This window comes from Armigeres subalbatus, chromosome 2 (assembly GCF_024139115.2).
Source record: "Armigeres subalbatus isolate Guangzhou_Male chromosome 2, GZ_Asu_2, whole genome shotgun sequence".
Classification (NCBI taxonomy): domain Eukaryota; kingdom Metazoa; phylum Arthropoda; class Insecta; order Diptera; family Culicidae; genus Armigeres; species Armigeres subalbatus.
Window position 1 is genome coordinate 2,678,470 of NC_085140.1, and position 20,646 is coordinate 2,699,115.

Consider the following 20,646-nt stretch of genomic DNA (forward strand, 5'->3'; position numbering starts at 1 on the left):
TGGCTTGATAAATGGATTGCGAGTGATTTGACTATGCGTCCAATTTGGGAATCTCGAGCTCGTTCAGTAGCCGCTAGGTTGCGAAGGCCGATGGAGGTCCTTCGTAGCTTAGTTGGTTAAAGCACCAGTCTAGCGTACTGTAGGGTCATGGGTTCGAGTCCCATCGAAGGGAAAGTGGTTACCTCCAATACATTTTTCAAATCAATATCTTCCACATAACGTACATATTCACATATGAGTTTTCATAACATTGTAAATTAACGTCCAAGTCGGGTGGTTTAATCCCCGGAAATAGACAATTACCTTTGATTGAACTGAACTGACAAAAAAGTTAAAAAAAAAAAAAAACCCGATGCGTTATTGTCTCCGATGATGATTTTTACGTCCTGCAGGGGACATTCATCGTATGTATACTGCAGCAGTGCTATGATCGCTTCTTGCTCATCACCGGGCATCTTTGTGTGAGCAGTGCACGTTGATTATGCTGTAGTTAATGAAACGGCCTTTTATCCTCAGACAAGCCCTATATCTCGCAGTGGCATGAGGTGGGGTTATCAAGTCATTGGCCATAGTCCCTCTCCTGCCCCTGAGTCCTTAGTCGAATTGCTCCCAATTTATCCTGACTTCTTCTTCTTCTTCTTCTTCTTATTGGCATTACATCCCCACACTAGGACAGAGCCGCCTCGCAGCTTAGTGTTCATTAAGCACTTCCACAGTTATTAACTGCGAGGTTTCTAAGCCAGGTTACCATTTTTGCATTCGTATATCATGAGGCTAGCACGATGATACTTTTATGCCCAGGAAAGTCGAGACAATTTCTAATCCGAAAATTGCATAGACCGGCACCGGGAATCGAACCCATCCACCCTCAGCATGGTCTTGCTTTGTAGCTGCGCGTCTTACCGCAATTATCCTGACACTAGGAAGGAATATTGGAATAGCAGATGTCATCAACACGACCGAACCCTATAATGGCCGCCCTAGTCCTAAACTCGCGTTTTCGATGGCTCAAATGTGTAGTCTGAAAATAATTTCTTTGTGAAAAGGAGAAAGAATGTTTTTAGAGATTTGTGACTGAAACCATGATAAAGCTTTTGAATTTGTTAGCTCTCGCTCTCTGCGGTCTATCTGCTAGGGCCGGCTAGATCAAACTGAAGATGATTATCTTTACAGGTCGGCTCAAGCACCGATGGAGACACGGATCGGAAATACAAGACCAAATCACTTTATATCTCTTACTTATTTTATTAACTAAAACTTACATGTGTTTTGTGTGTGTAGGATTGTGTAGAAAGCGCTGGGGCCTGCCGGCTTCGTCGGGATCAGATGACGGGATGGTACGATGGTGGAAGGGAACGATGGCGGAGTCGGTAGGGTTGGATGGGCGACTCAGTAGCACTCACTGATACCAAAGCTTTGGATCCTGGGTTCCCTGGTCTCGACGCTCGAGGCGTCGTTCTAATGGTGGATGGGCTTCACCGTATAGTTTTCTCTGCTCTGATTCAGCAATGGTGGCTAGATAGTAACAGGGTGGCCGTGCACAATGCTCTTCTGTCGTTTCAGCGACGTCGTAATCGGTTGACCGGATTAACAATCCGGGCTCAGACGAGCCGATATGCGTGACCGATGTGTTGAGGGACAGTCACTTCTCAAAAGCTTCGTTTCAGGTCTTCGAAACGATGACACGTGCTTACGGGGAAGCTTCTATTTCCAAGCTTTGCTCTTCGCAACTGGAACTCGGGACTTCGACGACGGTTTATGGACGATACCTGCTGTCGATGGGCCTTCTCACGTATAGGCCATGGGCAAACTGCCACCAGAGGACCTTAAGCAGTAGACGGCCACTGGAGGGCTTTATGCGGTCCTATACCGCTGGGTCCTACACATTTTTGAACACGAGGGAAAGATTACTAAAGGCTGCTGCCGATTTTCGATTGATCAGTTGCTGTTTTTACCTGATTCTATAAATGTGGGATAATATACTAACTTCTCCACTTATAACTGAAAACTTGCACTTCGAAAATATACTGTGCACTGACTTTGGTTGTTTCCTTAGCTCCGTATGGCTTGGTAGCTGAAGTGGAAAAAACCGAAATTTCTTCTCAGAGCTGGCAGCCAAGTTTGTATGTCAGTTACAAATATAAACTTTTCAATTCGACCGTTATCTGGAGTATACATATATTCATATAATTATTTTATACAAACTTCGATTCTGAATGATGTTGGTTTACATTTAAATAATTCATAGAATTTTTTATTCAATTTATAATTCGCTTTAGTGTGGTTTCTGATAGGATTACTTCTAGATTTCGAATATAATATCCGATATGGTTTGTATAATATTACTGAGTTCTAATTTAGAAAGCTTTTCTTTTTATGACATCTCTCTCCTTCTGCTTGAACTTGCATTGTAGGGTGAAGTACCCGAATTGTAACAAATTAGATTCTAACGCGATTCACCTCAAGTATTGGGGAAAAAAAGTCAGAATTCGAATCACTTTAATGGACACATTTATGAATAGTATAGGCCGTTCCAGTAATTATATGCTTAATTTTTAATATATTTCGAACTTGTTTCAAGCTTTTTTTCATGGATAAAAATTTAGTTTTCTATGGATCATTTTTATGGATCATTTGTCAAACGTTCATGGGAAAATAGCATGTCATGATCATGTCTAAAGGAACATATTTCCCTATTTATTTGCTAAATTTCATCTTAGTTATGGATCTAAAAATTATTCTTTATGAGGGGGAGTGTTCTATGGATTTATGGTATCGTTTTAAGAAACAATCGGGTGTTATTTACGGATCGGTTTTCCTTTTTTAAATATGCAAAAGTATGTTTTGCCTATTTTGTTCTACATGTTGTGAAGTAGTTTCTTCAAATTTATCATCATAACAAGTTTTTTTTTTATTTTACCAATTCAGCGTTTGCCTATGATTAGTGTCCAATTTAATTCAACCTTGGAAAAAGCCAAAATTAAAGGAATACCAGTTCGAAATGGCCATATGTACGATATTCCACACAGTTTTTCCCAAACCAGATGTTCTAGGTTCTTCAAACTGTTCTACAGTTTGGATCAATGTGTCTATCTAGAAGTAACTTCCGGAGGAATTCTAGGAGGAATTTCCGGGGGAGATCCTGGAGGAACTTCTGGAGGTATTCTTGGAGGAACTTCGGGAGGAATTCCTGGAGGAACTTCCGGATAAAATCCTGGAGGAATTTCCGGATAAAATCCTGGAGGAACTTTCGGATAAAATCCTGGAGGAATCTCCGGATAAAATCCTGGGGGATTTTTCGGAGGAATTCCGGGAGCAGCTTCCGGAGAAATTCTTGGAGAAACTTCCGGAGGAGGCACAAGAATTTCTTCTTGAAATCCAGAAGGGACTTCCAGAGGAATTCTTGGATAAATTTCTGGAGGAACTTCCGAAGGAATTCTTGGAAGAACTTCCGGAGGAATATCTGGAGGAACTTCCGAAGGGATTTCTGTACGAACTTCCGGAGGAATTCCTGGAGGAACTTCGGGGGGAATTCCTGGAGGAACTTCCAGAGGAATACCTCGAGGAATTCCTGGAAGAACTTCCGGATAAAATCCTGGAGAATTTTCCGGAGGAAATCCGGGATCAGCTTCCGGAGAAGTTCTTGGAGCAACTTCCGGAGGAATTCCTGGAAGTATTCCTGTTGGAGCTTCCGGAGAAATGATGATTTTTTTATGCCGCTGTTTCTGGTAGAATTTCCCAAAGAATTCCAGGAGGAATTCTATGAACAACTTCCTGGACGACTGCTTGGAACAAGAGTTTCTTCTTGAAATCCAGAAGAACTTCCTGAGGAATTCTTGGAGGAATTTCCGGAGGAATTCTTGGGGGAACTTCCGGAGGAATTCCTGGAGGAACTTGTGGAGCAATTTCTGTAGAAACTTCCGGATCAATTCCTGGAGGAACTTCCGAAGGGATGTACAAACTTCCGGAGGAATGCCTAGAGGAACTTCCAGAGGAATGCTTGGAGGAACTCCCGGAGGAATTCCTGGAGGAACTTCCGGAGGAATTCCTGGAGGAACTTCCGGAGGAATTCCTGGAGGAACTTCCGGATAAAATCCTGGAGGAATCTTCGGATAAAATCCTGGAGGATTTTTCGGAGGAATTCCGGGAGCAGCTTCCGGAGAAATTTTTGGAGCAACTTCCAGAGGAATTCTTGGAGCAACTTCCGGAGGAATTCCTGGAAGTATTCCTGTTGGAGCTTCCGGAGAAATTCCTGGAGGATCTTCCAGGGGAATTCCAGGAGGAACTTCCGTAGGACCTTCGGGAATAATTCCTGGAAAAACTTCCGGAGGAATTCCTGGAGGAACTTCCAACCTATTGATCCAAACTTCAAAACAGTTGGGAAAAGCAAGAACATTTGGTTCGAGTATTACTGATTTTCAAATCATACGCCTGTGCTTTCAGTATTTCTATGGATATGATAGGTTGCTGTCAGATTTGCATCGAGCGTAGTTGACCTGGTAGACTAATTGATCCAACAGTTTGGGGAACCTAGAATATGTGGGTTGGGCAAAACTGAGTAGAATATCGTACATATGGCCTCTACGAACTGGCATGGGTTTCTGTAGTTTTCCTCGGCAAAATTTGCATATCATAGAGGTCATTTTAGAGTCGCTAGGGATGTCCAGAAGAAGCATATTGGCACCCGTTGCCAAATAATAGTTGTTAATTTGATTCATAGCAGTACGTTCGTTTTGGTGAGAATCTAAAATCAAATCATTCCTAACAATGACCCGACGAAAACAACTCGATTATATTGAACCTGCGACAAGCATAAATTGAGTATATACAAAATGTTCGTTTTTCATCCAAATATCAAATATATGAACAAATAACGAAATATCTGAACAAATTTAAAATATAAAAAAACGATGAAAAGCATAATTTGTAATGGAATTTTGGAAGGCTGTGAAAAAACACAGTCAACGAAAAACATATGAATCATTTGTTTGAGAAACTGCATAAGTCCATTTTACACTATTTCGAGAAAACAACAAAAAACTGTTATTGAACAAATTTGCACCGAATCTTTCGATTTCTTCGACACAGATCAATAGTTTTTGGCAAAACTCAACACCCTGGGGCACTTTCAGTACAAAAAATGTAAGCAGTACTCCACAATTGCTCTTCAAAGAACGTGGACATATGTAGTTTCTCAAACAAACGAAATTTTTTTCATACATTCCTGAACAAAATTTTTTTTTCGTTTTTTTTTGCCAGAATACGTATTTTTGGACGAGGATTCAAAATATATAAAAACCTCATTTTGGCCAAAAATGTTACATATGCAGTTTCTCAAACAAACGGTTCATATATGTAGGATACAAATCTACATATATTTATACTTGTCATAAGACGAGTTTGTACAATCCCATTGAATTCCACCACTTAATTGTATCTTGACAGATACATATTTCGACCTCAACAGTAAGGCCGTCTTCAGTGTCTCGTACTTGACTCGACTTTCGAGTCAAGTCAAGTACGAGACACTGAAGACGGCCTTACTGTTGAGGTCGAAATACATATCTGTCAAGATACAATTAAGTGGTGGAATTCAATGGGATTGTACAAACTCGTCTTATGACAAGTGAAGACATTCCACTAAAAAGCTCAAAATAATTTTCTTAACATATATTTATATTTATATCTATATAGTCTATAGATATACATGAAAAAGAATTTATGTCTTTTTAGTAACTACCAAATCGATCGGCGTGAAAATTTGTATACAGAAGCTTCTGGGACTGGAGGAGGTTTTTAAGATGATTCTAGACCCCTCCCCCTTTGGGATTTCGACGGGAAAGTTCAAGGGATTCCTATGAGAATCTTCTGGATATCCTCAACCCTCCAGGAATTCCGACGGGAATATTCCAGGAATTTGAACGGGAATGTTCCGGAGATTCCGTCGCAAATCCTCCAGAAATTCCAACCTAAATGTTTAGGGATTTCGGAGGCAATGTTCCAGGGATGTAGAATCAAATCGTCGAAGGATTCTGAAGCAATCTGTTGAGGGAACCCGAAGCAAATCGTCGAGGGACTGTGAATTAATCATGCAGGGATTCCGTAAAGAATCCATCAGCCAATCCGAAAGGAATCTTCCAGGGATGTTGAAGCAAATCATTTAGGGGTTCGGAAGTAAATCTTCAAGGGATCCCAAAGCAATTCGTCTAAGGATTCCGAAGTAAATCGTCGAGGGAGTCCCAACTAAACCTTCGAGCAATTTCGAAACAAACCGTCGATGTATTCCGAAGCAAATCGTCGAATGATTCTGAAGCGAATTCGGTGGCAAAACGTCGAGAGACTTAAATATTCAAGGCAAATCGTCGAAATATGCTGGAACAAATCGACTAGGAATTCCGAAGCAAATCTCCAAACAATTCCAAAACAAATCTTCGAACGACTCTGGAGGAATTCCGAGGCAAATTAACGAGAGATTCTGAAACAAATTTCCCACGGATTATGAAGGGTATCCCCCACAGATTCCCAAGGGTATCACTAAACGATACCGTAAGGAATCCTGTGTGAATTCTTCTGGATTCCGCTTGGAATACTTCGATGATTCTGAAAGGAATACTTTAGAGATTTCAATGAGAATCCTTCTCGGCTGCTGATGGGAATTGTGGAGATTATCATGCTGCTAGGCAAGCGGAAATCAGCTGGAAAGCTGTCACTCCAGTCCGTGGTGGTTGACCACATGTCTTTGACTGCTGGCATTGATTGCTTTGATTGATATTTTGGTGGCTCCCCGTTGTTGTTCATATCAAGCTTTCAAATCAATTAGATATTGCCGTTTCATAATTTGTTGTTCATATCAATGCTTTCAAATCAATTAGATATTGCCGTTTCATAATTTACACCAAGTGCAATTTCACTGCCACACAAGAATGTTTCTCAGAAATGAGAAACAAGCTCATTTGTCTTCCACTCTTCTCATCATGCTAGGGTGAATATGGGAGATAGCACTTTTGTCATTAAACTTTTTCAGTAATTCATTACGTTATATGTTGAAAATTTATATCACTGCTAACTAACTTTTCAAATCCTACGGGGGGAGACTTTTTTTTCAAGGAAAGGCCAAGTCCCCTCTAATTCTCCCCTTAATTACGCCAATGATAATAATGATAACAAGCTGTAGAATACTGAAATTAATTGAAAACTGTAATACGATGAAGATATTTACACTTCTACGTAAAGCTTTGCAGCCTATATGAAAATTCTTCACGTATCACGGCACTGCTAATCATGAAGTTTATATTTGGCATGTGAAATGAGCAAATAACTAGACTTGAACATGAGTTTAGTGTCTAAACACTATTATTCAACTCAATAGAAAGAACAGATTTATTACAATCAACTTTTGGCAAGTCAATTGAATTGAGCTGAGCTAATTAATTCACTTGGCCTGAGATCATTTCATATCAATTAATGCACACATTTGTTGTAGGATATACATACTTAGTTATGGGTAGTGGGAAATCCAATACGGTTTTGAATCAAATAAATCTGCTAACCGAAAGCTTGAGCAGACAAATGGGTATTTATTTGTTGGCGCTTGGTGCGATTTGGCAGAATCCTGGCCAGTTCATGTCTACCGTGCAAGAATATAAAGCAGTGCTGGTCAGTGTATTCCAGTTTTTATACCTAGTAGTGCATTAGTGTCACATTAGAGTTCGTTGAATATTTTACATTTAAAAGAAATATTCAACTAGCACAGTAAATTCTCTAGTGAGCACACACGATTACGGAGGAGTTAGTAATGAGCCTAATCTATATACATAAAAATGAATTTTTGTCTGTCTGAACCTTATAGACTCGGAAACTACTGAACCGATCGGCGTGAAAATTTGTATGCAAAAGTTTTTTGGGCCCATTCCCCGGCCCTTAATGATGGTTCGAGACCCCTCCCCGCTTTGGAGAGGGGGGCTCCCATACAAATGAAACACCAATTTCTTCATAACTCGAGATCTAATCAGAGAAATTTCAATCAATTTTAGGGGAAACGAAGTTCGTCGGGTCTGCCAGTCCTAATTAAAAATCACTCTAATAAAGTTATGAAACAAATAAAAAAAGGGTTTTGGCAAAATAATGTTTCTTTCTTTGGGTTTTGAGCCAGTGCCGGAAATGAATCCTTGGCGGGAATACCATTTGTAACGCTATTCGGTGATTTCTTTGAAGTCACTTGTTAGGCTGTTTTTATGCACGTTATGTATTTGAGAACGAACAAAAGTATCCGGTTAATACTTTACTTACTTGCTCAGCTTAAAGGGTAAACTAAATATAGATGAATGATAAAATAACGCTGTGAGTGTTGCAAGAAATAAGGATGATAATGGCGTTTTTGTCCTAAATTAAATGAAATGAAAAATCACTTTGCTGTCTTATAAAGTCAACTACCTCCGTTTCTTTTTAAAAACATAATTGAACTGATCCACATTTCTAATTTTGTTAAGTCCAATGATTTTCACTATTTTATAGCACAAAAGTCTACTAATTCTGCCTGTATACATTCTCAGCTCAAAATTACTTGAATCCAAATCCAAATGTATAATCCTGTAATAATAATTATTATAACAAATGAAAAATATAACAGAAAATCAGAACAGTTTCACTTACGAATAAAGATCAATTGAGATGATTTCGTATCTATGGTGCTCGTCTCGATGAACGATAGATTTTGAATGGGGTTTTGATTTATAGAAATTACATATGTGCATCGAAAAAGTACTTCCTCAAACAATCTACATAAATAAATATCTTGTAAAAATGATGTTCTCTTATCACAAAGGAATGTATCTACTAATCCATTAATTTACTACATACGGAGAACTACCATGCTTACTCGTATGGAGAACGCCATGCTTACCGAACCATGTCCAAGAGCATCAATAATTCGTTTAATCTATATAACAAGAACGGCACGCGAACGGTCACCTTAATCCATCGATTGCACCTCAAACGCAACGATGCATTCCGCGTGGTTGCTCTTATCCGTAGCGGCAGCTGTAGGAATCACTCCGGACCTTGTGCTAGCGATTGGCGAACGGTACGCGCTCGAAAAAATTCCGCAAACTCCACGGGTCTGCATACAGGATGGGTGTCTTTTCGGGCGAGATTTGAACGGACTTGAAGGGGGAATGTATGAAGCTTTCATGGGAATCCCGTATGCCAAACCACCCTTAGGTGATCTGAGATTTAAAGTAAGTAAATTCGATTCGTTATTGATGATGTTAAAGTGAAAGTTCGCTTGAACTGTGATAGAATCCTGTGCCGAGTGATCCGTGGGCTGGCGACTACGATGCCACGTGGGAACGAAGTCGGTGCATCCAGAAGAACGATCTTCGACCAGACGCAACCGTGGAAGGAAGTGAGGATTGTTTGTACTTAAATGTGTATAAGCCAAAAGTAGGCATAATCAAGTGATGTTTCTTTGAATTAATTTTGAATGCTTTCTCAATATTTTTGTTCAGCACTTTAGAGGTACACTGCCAGTAATTTTCTATATCCATGGAGGAGGGAACGCAGCGGGATCAACATCAATAGGAGAGTATGGTCCCGAACGATTGATGGACACAAACAAAGTAATTCTGGTTATGGTGCAATATCGGTTAGGCGTGTTTGGGTTCTTGGCTACCGGAGATGAAACCTCGCCTGGAAATTATGGGATGAAAGATCAAGTGTTGGCCTTGAAGTGGGTTCAACGCAACATTTTTCATTTTGGGGGAGATCCCAAACGCGTTACTATTATGGGACAAAGTGCAGGCGGTTCATCGGTACAACTACATCTGATGTCTCCCTTGAGTAAGGGTCTATTCTCGAAAGCGGTCAGTATGAGTGGAAGTGCTCTTGGATTTTGGAACTACTATCATGATCCCTTAACTTTGGCTCGACGACAAGCAGCAGCTGTCGGAATTGAAGATGCGCATGAGATATCAACTCTGCAACTGGTGGATTCTCTGAGAAAAATTGATGCCCTCGAGCTAGCCAGAAGTATTGATAAGTTGAAATTCTTTTACATTCATCACATAACCACATATGCCCCCGCAATTGAAAAGTTTATAACCAATGAATCATTTATGATTGAAGATCCAAGGGATCTATGGGCTGCGGGAAGGTATCAGCAAGTACCATATATTATGGGATTCGTTCCCAATGAGGGTGTTTTCACTGCAGATATTATTGCCAACAATACTCAGCTTAATGAACTAAATGCTCGATCACGCGAACTTATTCCTCAATTTGTTGGTGTCGATACAAATCCGTTGAGTGTACAAATGCTGAAAGACACGTTCTTCCCTGATGGTAGCAAGGAAAATTGGCTAACTGATGACAACCTTTACGAATTGCAAGAGGTGTGATTAAACATTGAGTTTATATGTCTTAAGTGAATGAAGCCAATCCCTTTCTTCCAGATGCTGTCAGAGGGTTACATCACATATGCCATCATACTGAGTATCAAACAATACCTAGAATACAAAAGCACAGTTCCTAAAGCACCACTGAGTGTGTATTATTTTAACTTCAAGGGACGCTACTCGAGGTCATTTTTCTACACACGAACGTACGCAGACTTTGGAATTGGTCATGCAGATGATCTGAACTTTTTCTTCCGTCCGTCGGCAATGATTCCAGACTATGGCCCGGAAACACCCTCCTGGTACATGGCGAAAGCCTATGTCGACTATTTTGTACAGTTTGCCACCAATGGGTAAGGGAACCGTGTTCTTCTCTCAATTAGATAAATAATTTGATCAGCTATTTCGATTATTTCAGAATAAGTGAACCACTGTGCACATCCGAGAGCTGCCCAATTCTGCAATTCTCCAATTCCGACGACCCTCGCCACCCAGTGCGGACCAATTACCTGGAAGGATTCAATGAGCAGCGTTTCGCGTTGTGGTACAATATGTATGCTCTACAGAACTATTAAAGGAGCTAGAGGGCTTTCAAGAAAATGTTTCTATTTGCAAGGATCTAGTAAGGGAATAACGAAAAAGTGATTTTTGATAACTGATGTTTACATTTTAATTTCTGATATATATCACAATTGGCAATTTCGTTGGCAGTAAAAGTGGTAAATGTAAAATTGTACCTACTGAAATCAGCTAATTTAAAAGATAAATTGGCAATTTGTATGTTTTTGCAACATATATTTACGGCTTACGCTATTTTGAATTTCATTATACATGTACCTCTTTTACTGGCAACGATGCTCGGTTTGTTGCGTTTAGGATTGGAGAATCTTAATTTTTCCCCAAATATAAGACAAACGTAAAAGGGTATTTGTTTCAGTATTAAAAACGTGCACCTATATCAACCCTTTGTCTATACTCTGGAGTCAATATAACACCAAACCACTTTGAACAGCTGCTGTTTCGTCTTTTCTCAACCGATTCTCATGATTTTTGGTAATTCAGTCTAGCTCGCTCAACTTTTTTTCTAAAACAAACTCGCCTAAAAAATCTTGAGAATTAGCGATACAAACTTTTTTTTTGTCTTTATTTTTGTGATTTTTTATTGAATAAAAAATTCAAACTTACTTTCTATGTGCTTTGATGACATATTTTCCCCAATTTGTGAAAAAATGCCTTGTGCATTTTGAAAAATTATTCAATCATCTTTCAGCACGGTGCAAAATATTTGCCCTAGATGGAAGGATACCACCCAGAAGGAATGTTGGCTAGAAGAAGAAAAGTTTTGCAGAAAGGCGTGTAATGAGGCATTGATCAATTCAGAATCAGGCCGCTGGAGGGCGGTAGTATCAAATCATCAAACAAGATTTTCTCACATTAGAATACACTGCCCATAACAGTCCCAGTTTTGCTTGCTTCCTATCTACAAAGAAAAGTTATGCATTTATGGGCAGTATACTGCAATGTAGAATTTTATTTTATACACAGGATTTTGTTTTTACACGACTAAGATCCAACCCCTTGAACCAGGGTTTCTTCGATACATGCGGGAGAATAGAATGTAACCATCTCCCCAAATCTCCTTCATCCCATTTTTTCTGCCAATCGAACAAGACCTGTTGACGAACAATTGTGAAATATTCATTAAAGGCGATTTGACGCTCGTATATATTGCCTTCCATAGCGCCCACCTTGGAAAGTGAATCCGCTTTCTCATTACCCGAAATTGAACAATGTGAAGGGACTCATGCAAAGGTGATGGTGTACAAGCGATTCGATAGAGCACTCAATGTGGTTCGTATTTCGTTTAGGAAATACGGTGAGTGCTGCACCGGCCTCATTGAACGAATTGCCTCAAGAGAGCTGAGACTATCCGTGAAAATGAAGTATTTATCAGAGGAAAGAGAGGCTATTCGCTCTAATGCGTAGTGTATAGCCGCTAGTTCCGCGACATATACTGAAAAAGGATTCTGAAGTTTTCGAGCGGCGCTATGAAATTCATTAAAAACACCAAAACCAGTGGATTCATTTAATTTTGACCCGTCGGTGAAATACCTTTTATCACAACTGACCTCATTGTACTTGCTAGCAAAAATTGATGGTATGCACTCCGTTCGGTGCGGATCCGGTATCCCACGGATCTCTTGTCTCATGGTCAAATCAAAAACTACAGTAGAACTGGAGGAGTCTAAGAAGCAACTACGATTGGAAACATTCGAGGAAGGGCCAATCTCCAGGCTCATGTACCAATGGTACAGGGTCATAAACTTTGATTGGAAGTTTCGTTCGATAAGCTTCTCAAAATTCTCAATTACCAATGGATTTAAAACCTCACACCGAATGAGGAACCTAATCGACAATTCCGCGAGGCGATCTGTTAAAGGAAGTACTCCCGCAAGTACCTCCAAACTCATTGTATGTGTCGAGTTCATACAGCCCAACGCGATACGGAGACAACGATATTGAATACGTTGTAGCTTTAAACTGTGAGTTTTCGCGGCGGACTGGAAACAGAAACTACCGTATTCGAGAACCGACAGAATCGTTGTGCGATGAAGCATTATCAGATCTTCCGAGTGGGCTCCTCACCATGTCCCGGTAACTGTCCGCATGAAGTTGATTCGTTGTTGGCATTTCTGATACAGATGTCTAATGTGCATTCCCCAGGTGCCTTTCGAGTCGAACCAGACCCCTAAATATTTATGTGAAAGGCCTTGAGTGATTATCTTACCCCTAAGGTGAAGCTCTAGTTCTGCTGGCTTATGCTTCCTAGAAAAGACAATCAGCTCCGTTTTCTCCGGAGAGAATTCGATACCCAGCTGAATAGCCCAAGTAGACAAATTGTCTAAAGTATCTTGCAATGGTCCTTGCAGATCGTTCGCCCCTGTTCCTGTAAAGGAAACAACGGCGTCATCCGCAAGCTGTCTCAACGAGCAATTTTCCACAAGACACCCATCGATGCCTCTAACGTAAAAATTATAAAGAAGGGGGCTTAGACATGAGCCCTGGGGGAGACCCATGTAACTAATTCTTGAAGTTGTTGAGTTTCCATGAGAAAAGCACATATGTTTCTCAGACACCAAGTTGTACAAATAGTTATTTAATATTGGAGAGAGCCCACACTCGTGGAGATTGTCTGAAAGGACGTCAATGCAAACTGAGTCAAAAGCCCCCTTAATGTCCATGAAAACTGAACCCATTTGTTCTTTTTTATAATAGGCCAGTTGGATATCTGTAGTAAGCAGCGCGAGATAGTCGTTCGTTCCCTTGCCTCTGAAAGAAAGCCATTTGATTCAACCCATTTATCGGGCCGATTGAGAATCATCTTCTCTAACAGCTTTCGTATACACGACAGCATCGCGATTGGACGGTACGATTTATGATCCGACGAGGGTTTATCGGGTTTTTTTATGGCGATCACCCTCACTTGCCTCCATTCATCTGGAACAATGTTGCTTTCCAGGAATGTGTTGAACAAGTTCAACAAGCGCCTCTTCGCGACGTCTGGGAGGTTCTTGAGTAAGTTGAATCTGATTCTATCCATTCCTGGAGCAGAATTGTTACATGAGAAAAGAGCAAATGAGAACTCAACCAACGAAAAAGGAGCATCCATCTCATTCCGATAAGAGATTTGCTCTTGCGTAAACCATTGTCTTGGGACGAAATCCGGACATACTTTTTGCAAATGCAAAGATCCACCTAGGTGAACTTTCCCTATCTTCGTTAACCGACGATACATTTCTCATTCTCCTTCCGACGGTCCAGAGAGTTGTCATAGACGTTTCTCGCGTAAGTCCATCGACAAAATGACGCCAATAACCTCGTTTCTTAGCATTCGCGAGATTCTTGAACTTACGTTCGAGAGAAATATACCGACCATAATTACCTCGCAATCCACGCTTCCGATATTCCTTGAAAGCGGCTGATTTTTCCCGATAAACTTTGGTACATTCGTCATCCCACCAGAGTATAAATTGTTAACGTAAAAATGTTACTAACTAGAAAAGATTTTGTCTTCGGCAGAGTTCGTAGGAATGTATTGACCCTTTTGAACTTGCATTATTTTGAGATACATTTGAAATATTATTCGTGCAGCAGGAGTCAAAAAATAATTGGAGCAACTGGATTGTAACTAAATGTGGTTACATAAACTTTATTTTTATCAAACTGCTAGAAAGGGGCCTGTAAAATATGTAAAAGATTGAACGGATTTGGTGATGTGATGACGGGGTTTATTGTCCTAGTTTCGTTTTCATTCGATGGAGGGGGGGGGGGTTGGTTCTACTCTGGATAAATCCAGTTCGCCTCCGATTCTGGGACATACAGCCCAGTTTTGCAACACGAGGTCGCAAGAAGGCAGGTGTTTATCAACCTTTGCTTGTGATTTACAAGTTCTGCAACCGATCTTCTGAGAGCTTCTTAGTTTTAACCCTACGAAAACGTTGGGATCTGTTTATGATGGCGCCTATATAGCGTTTATGATGGTGGCTCATATTAAGCGCCAGCTCCTCGCTTTAGCCACTGGGGGTAAACCGACGCCAGCCACCGTGTACAGAATTTGGTCCCCAAGATTAAGAAGAGGGATCCTATATTCTCGGGTAGCTGCAGTAGCAAAGGAGATTGCCTTGCAGCAGATAGCCGGCTGCACATGGTGGCTAAAAGGGAGAACGTATTGATTGAAGATTGGGGCGAGAACTTCGAACAGGGAACGATGTGCTGAGCAAGTAAACTACAATCAATGATAGATTGTCCTACCGGAACACACATGGCTCAATTACTCGTTTTGTGCGTAGACGTAGATATTGGCAGGAAGGTTATCAGGAAAGACCCATCTAATCCGGAAAAGGGTGATAGCAGAAAAGGATATCCCAGATTTCTTACAGAAGGCCAAATATTTTACAGTGAACTCACATTCAACCTGCTGGGTCAGCGCTAGGAGTATCCAGGCACGATTAAATGACTACGAGATGAGCCAGAATACAAGGTCGACGTGCTTTCCTCCCTCGAAGATTTGTCGAAATCGGAACGGTTCACGACCTAGCTAGGACTTCGTTCTTCGAAATAGGAAACGACGGAATACCTCTTCCGCCAATCTTCCGGAAATGTTTCGCCGCACCATTCCAGATTAATTAGTTGCAGAAATGTGGCTTTAGCTGACAATGTTTCAGCATCGTATACCCTATTACATCCGGCCTGGAAGACTTATCGCAGCTGTCGTGGGCGAAGAAAGGCTCATTGATGATTTTCTTGGTGGGAGGACCGGATGACCGTGAAAATTCTCCAGAGTAAGGCTGCGATGGTAGTTTTAGAAACCCAAAAGGGAGCCGGATAACCGTTAGTAGAAACCAAAAAAGCGAAATACTCGGCGATCTCTGACGGACTCTGAGGGACTTCAAGTCACAGACAAATTGACGCAACACAGATTTCCATAAATGGTTAAAAAAAAAGCACTATTAGCTTCTGGTGTTGAGTAGAGTTGAGTTACTGAGTAGAACTTCCTTAACTAACAAGGAAAGTAGAGTAGATTCAATAACATCAATAGACATCAATGAAATAGAATTTCATTGATTTGATATTTTGTTACGATTTCTTTTATAATTATAAATGGCATTGTGGCCCGGAGTTATTAAACACACTATTCATCCAACACGTTATGGTTGAATCTACAATTTGCTATTATGTGGTATGTGGTATCTATTATGTGGTAATGTCAATATTGTAAATTTTGAACCCCTTATCCTAACACTTTTTGTATGAAAGATGATTTTTTTCTTGAATGAGGCGCAACGTTGAGACATAACACTCCCCCTCAAAATGTTACGCAAATTGTGTTAGTCGCCAAATTCAATAAAAATGCCATTATTGAAGTGTATCGCGGAACTGAACTTCTCATTGAGTAATTCAGAAGAAATTAAAAAAAAAGAAGTTTACCAAGAAACCTGATTCATCCCCCTAGCGGTAATGTTTCTTCTTCGTACATTATCAGAAAATGTCTTTTGGTCATAACTTTTGAGCTCATGAACCGATCCAGCACATTTTTGATAGGAAAAAACGGAACAACATTCACTGACGAATGAAACTAGTTGCGAGTAAATCGGTTTAGGGTAAGTGCTTAAAAAAGAGTGAAGATCATTTTTGCTCACACACATACAGACATTCACACACACGCACACACAGACATCATCTCAACTCGTCGAACTAAGTCGATCGGTATACAACATTATGGGTGTTCGGGCTTTCTTTTAAATATTTTGGGGCGAGCATATAGCTTCTACGTATTCTTAGTATACGAGAAAGGCAAAAATGGGCAATTTTTAAAATTCATGTATCTCACAAAATGGTGAATTTGGGCAAAATTTTATTCATGGTCCTCAAAGCTTAAAAGTTCAACTGTGTAGTGCGTGATATTTTACAGCGGGGGACTGCGGGGTATTAAACTGTTTTGTTCGTTATATATTGCGTAAAATATGCTTTAACAAAACCACTAAAAACTAAATTCTGGACGGAGCTATTATTACATAACTAAGCCTGTTTGTCTGTCCGGTGACTAGCCAACCAGACGCAGCACGTGGTGAAAGTCTCACAAAAAATGTAATATTTGGCACTTCAATTCTTTTTTACTATCAGATGCAGAAAACAAGTGACCAGTGACAACCTTAGACAACCAGACACAGCATTTGATGAAAAAAATCACAGACAACAGACGTTGAAAATTTTGATTGAAAAAAAATTGCCACGGTCGCTACTGCGTCCACAAATAAACTAGTTGTGTAGATCCGTTCAAGAGCTTTGTAACGACATATAAATATGTTACCATTGAGACGAAAATATGGGAAAGCTGCCCGTTTTCCCCAAAAACGTAAAGACGTCATTTCTGGGGCCAGTTTGAACGCCCTCACCCCTCCCTATAAAATCTAAAAAATGAAAACCCTCCTGATCATAAAAATATAGGTTATAAGCTATGTATTCATCACATTTTACACGCCCAGTAGGTAGTTTTGGTCACTCCTTTATGGGCTGTCCTATTGTGGCTGAAGTTCAAAATTAATGGGAGCAGACCTTATCCCATATTTCCACTGCAGACTGGGAGCTCGAGAAACTCCTCTCATTGTTTCTTCTTGTATGATCGTCCGACATTTTCGGAAGATCTTAGTTCACTTACCTTGACCGGGTGTTCAGGGGGAAGTTTCCTCAGCGAAGTTTCCAGGCCTTTCTCCTGGTTCAACTGCACACCTAGTCTCCTCCGACAACCAGCGGTTACGCTGGTGATCTGAGGATGACCTGAGTTTACTCCGGAAAAGAGGTAGGAGTTCGGATACCCAGTGAATGATAAGGATAACGTTATTGTAACGTCACCGGAGCCTCTTGGCAGTGGAGGGAGGAAAAATATATGCTTCGGTTACAACCAAAGAGATCCGAGCTAGCTTCCTATTTTAGGCTCGATACAAATGAACTATTGGCAATAGTGACATCAATAGATGTTGCAGAATGGTCATCGAAGAATACGGCAGAATCGTTGCCGTTAAGAGGAACCAAGTATGCGTATCTGAATGCTTATAAAAGTAGAAAGGCTTTTTTTTTAACATTTTTCATTTAAAATGTGCAGATATTCCGACTTGCTGTGCGTATTCATGAACTATTTTTGGTATGGAATTTGACAGCGCATGCAATTTTAGAATTTGGGGAGACTTGATCCCATGTCTATGATATACACTCATTAAATATTTTTTCGAGCCAACCCTTTAACAAATCTATTAAATCTACACAAAAATAGCCACATGAAGAGCTCCCTTCAAGAGGCTCATTTCGAAGCAGCTTGTTGGCCTTCTTTCAAGGGGCACGGAAGCCTCCTCTCATAAGGCTTGGAAGTCTTCAGTCAAGAGTCTTAGAAGCCTTCTTACAAGAGGATCGGAAGCCTCTTTTGAAGGGGCTTCCTTACAAAAGGCTTGCAAGCCTCATGAAAGAAGGCTCGGGAGCCTCATATCAATAGAATCTGAAGCTTCCTTTCAAAAGGCTTGAAAGCCTCCTTTCAAAAGGCTCGAAAGATTTTTTTCAAAGAGACTCGGAAGCCTCCTTCCAAGAGGCTCGAAAGACTTTTCAAAAGATGCTCAGGTTCCTCCTTTCAAGAGGCTCGGAATTCTTTCAATAGGCTTGAAAGCCTCTTTTCAAGATGCTGAGAAGCCTCCTCTCAAAAGCCTCAGAAGCCTCCACTAATATGCTCGGAAGCCTCCTTCCAAGAAACTCAGAAGCTTTTTATCGAGAGGGTTCAGGATCCTACTAAGCTTGATAGCCTCCTTTCAAGAAAGCCCCCAAAAGCCCTCAAAGTCTTGTAAGAAGCTCGATGTACAATCTTTTAATTGGTCAGTTCCACGAAAATTTCTGACAACTTTGACAACCCGTCAGTTTTTAGGTCCGTTTGTAATGTATGTTATGAGTTACGCTTATTTTCACTAACAGCGATAAAAATAAGGGGTACCTCAATAATAGCATAAGTTCGAAAGGGTACCTCTCAAGAAAAAGGATGAGAACCATTGATTTAGTATATTTATAGCTTTGTGCTGTTATAGCATTTGGTCATTATTAGGAGAAGTTGTTCTAAAGTTGTGGCCACTAAAAAAATCTTTAGGAGGGTCAAAACAAACAAACCGGCCTGCAGAATCAATACGGTTGTCAATCCAAAATATATCTCACAACATAATAATCATTTGTCTAAAGGATACATACAAAAAATACGCTAGAACAAAACTACTCCCCCCATAGTTCATGAAGTGCCTCAGTAGAGTGACTTTAGGTTTTATAATGCCCCTGTGTTCCTCCTCAGAGCTAAAAAATGGAACTGACATAAAGCCAGCAGTTGAGTTATATGTTGGATTTGATCAAAATTAATTATAAAAGCCGCCAAGCTTCGTAGAGTCCTGTATAAAACCTACATATAACCTTTAATCCTGAAGAAGACCTGCATAAGAATACAAAGCTTTAAACTACTGCAATGGATAGAAACCAAATTCAGCACAAATTGTTTGACCCACGGAAGTCTTTTCATTTCGATTTCAGTCAAAAATGAAAAAAAAACATTAGTTTTTTTTTCTATGTCGTGAATTATGTAGGGGAACTGTTCCGATCTCCATCTCACTCACTGAACATAAATTCATCATATCGGGAAGCAAAGTAATACGATCGCTTCTTTTTGTCAACATGCGTACTCCTGCTAAAAAAAAAATCTCAAATCAAATACCTTTCCATTGCTCTGCTTTTAATGGGATGAACATCGGAGCCATGAGATGAAATCCAAGAGCAGTTCTCTTATATATTTAAGTCGTAAAAAAAAAGTTCAAACAACATTTGCCGATGAGGGGAATGAAATTATGTATTTAATCCATACATGCTTTACTGGTACAAAATGTACCATTAAACAATTGTCACTATATGCTATTTAATTAAAATACTTACTTTTAAAAGTACTTGCATGCGATGCCGAGGGTCTGTCTACACGTTGCCATGTTGTCATTATATATAAAACTGCCAAGCTTTTAGTTTTACTAAGATAAAACTTGCTGGCCGTAACATGGTCTTGAGAAAGGCCAAGATAAAACCTATAGTTGTTGAAATGCCAAGATAGGGCCAGTTCAGGAGTAATGGTTTTATAGAGGCATATTTTATGCAATCAAAGTTTTATTCGAAAAAATGTCGCCGATATGAAAAAAAAAAATGAATTTCATAATCGAAATATCATGCATATTTATGTTTCACCTTTTAAACGGTAAAATTGGTCATCCTAAAAAGTTTTAAGAATAATGCTTTGATTATTTGATCAAACAAAGTGGTTATTCATTGAATATATTTCGAAGTAATTGACTAAGGCAATTAATTAAACTTGAAATTTTTAAATAATAACAAATTAACGAAGCGCATTGTTAAAATACTGATTATTTATCATGTTTTCACCATGAAAAATCCCTGGCATGCCTTCAAACATGCATAGAACACTAAAAGCCATATATGAAATTTTATTGAACATGGCTGATTATAATTCTTATATTTTTGTTGTTGACATGTAATCCCTGTATTGCAGGAAGAAAAACATATTTTTATTCGAGTATATAAACAATAAACAAATAATCAACCTGAGAGTTGACAACTGTCAAATTATCGGCTTATTTGTTGTATCATATCAGGTTTTATCATATCAGGTTTTAAT

At 39.8% G+C, this 20,646-nt stretch overlaps 1 protein-coding gene across 1 annotated transcript in view; it reads left to right on the top strand.

Annotated features, from left to right (window-relative positions):
* Positions 1-8,995: 8,995 nt before the first annotated feature.
* LOC134208798 (uncharacterized) overlaps positions 8,996-20,646 on the top strand; it is an 83,594-nt gene continuing 71,943 nt past the window's right edge. The window contains exons 1-5 of the mRNA XM_062684746.1: positions 8,996-9,236; positions 9,298-9,441; positions 9,507-10,388; positions 10,449-10,744; positions 10,810-10,965. Coding sequence (XP_062540730.1) covers positions 9,003-9,236; positions 9,298-9,441; positions 9,507-10,388; positions 10,449-10,744; positions 10,810-10,965 — 1,712 coding nt within the window. The 5' untranslated portion in view covers positions 8,996-9,002. The remainder of the gene's footprint in view (positions 9,237-9,297; positions 9,442-9,506; positions 10,389-10,448; positions 10,745-10,809; positions 10,966-20,646) is intronic.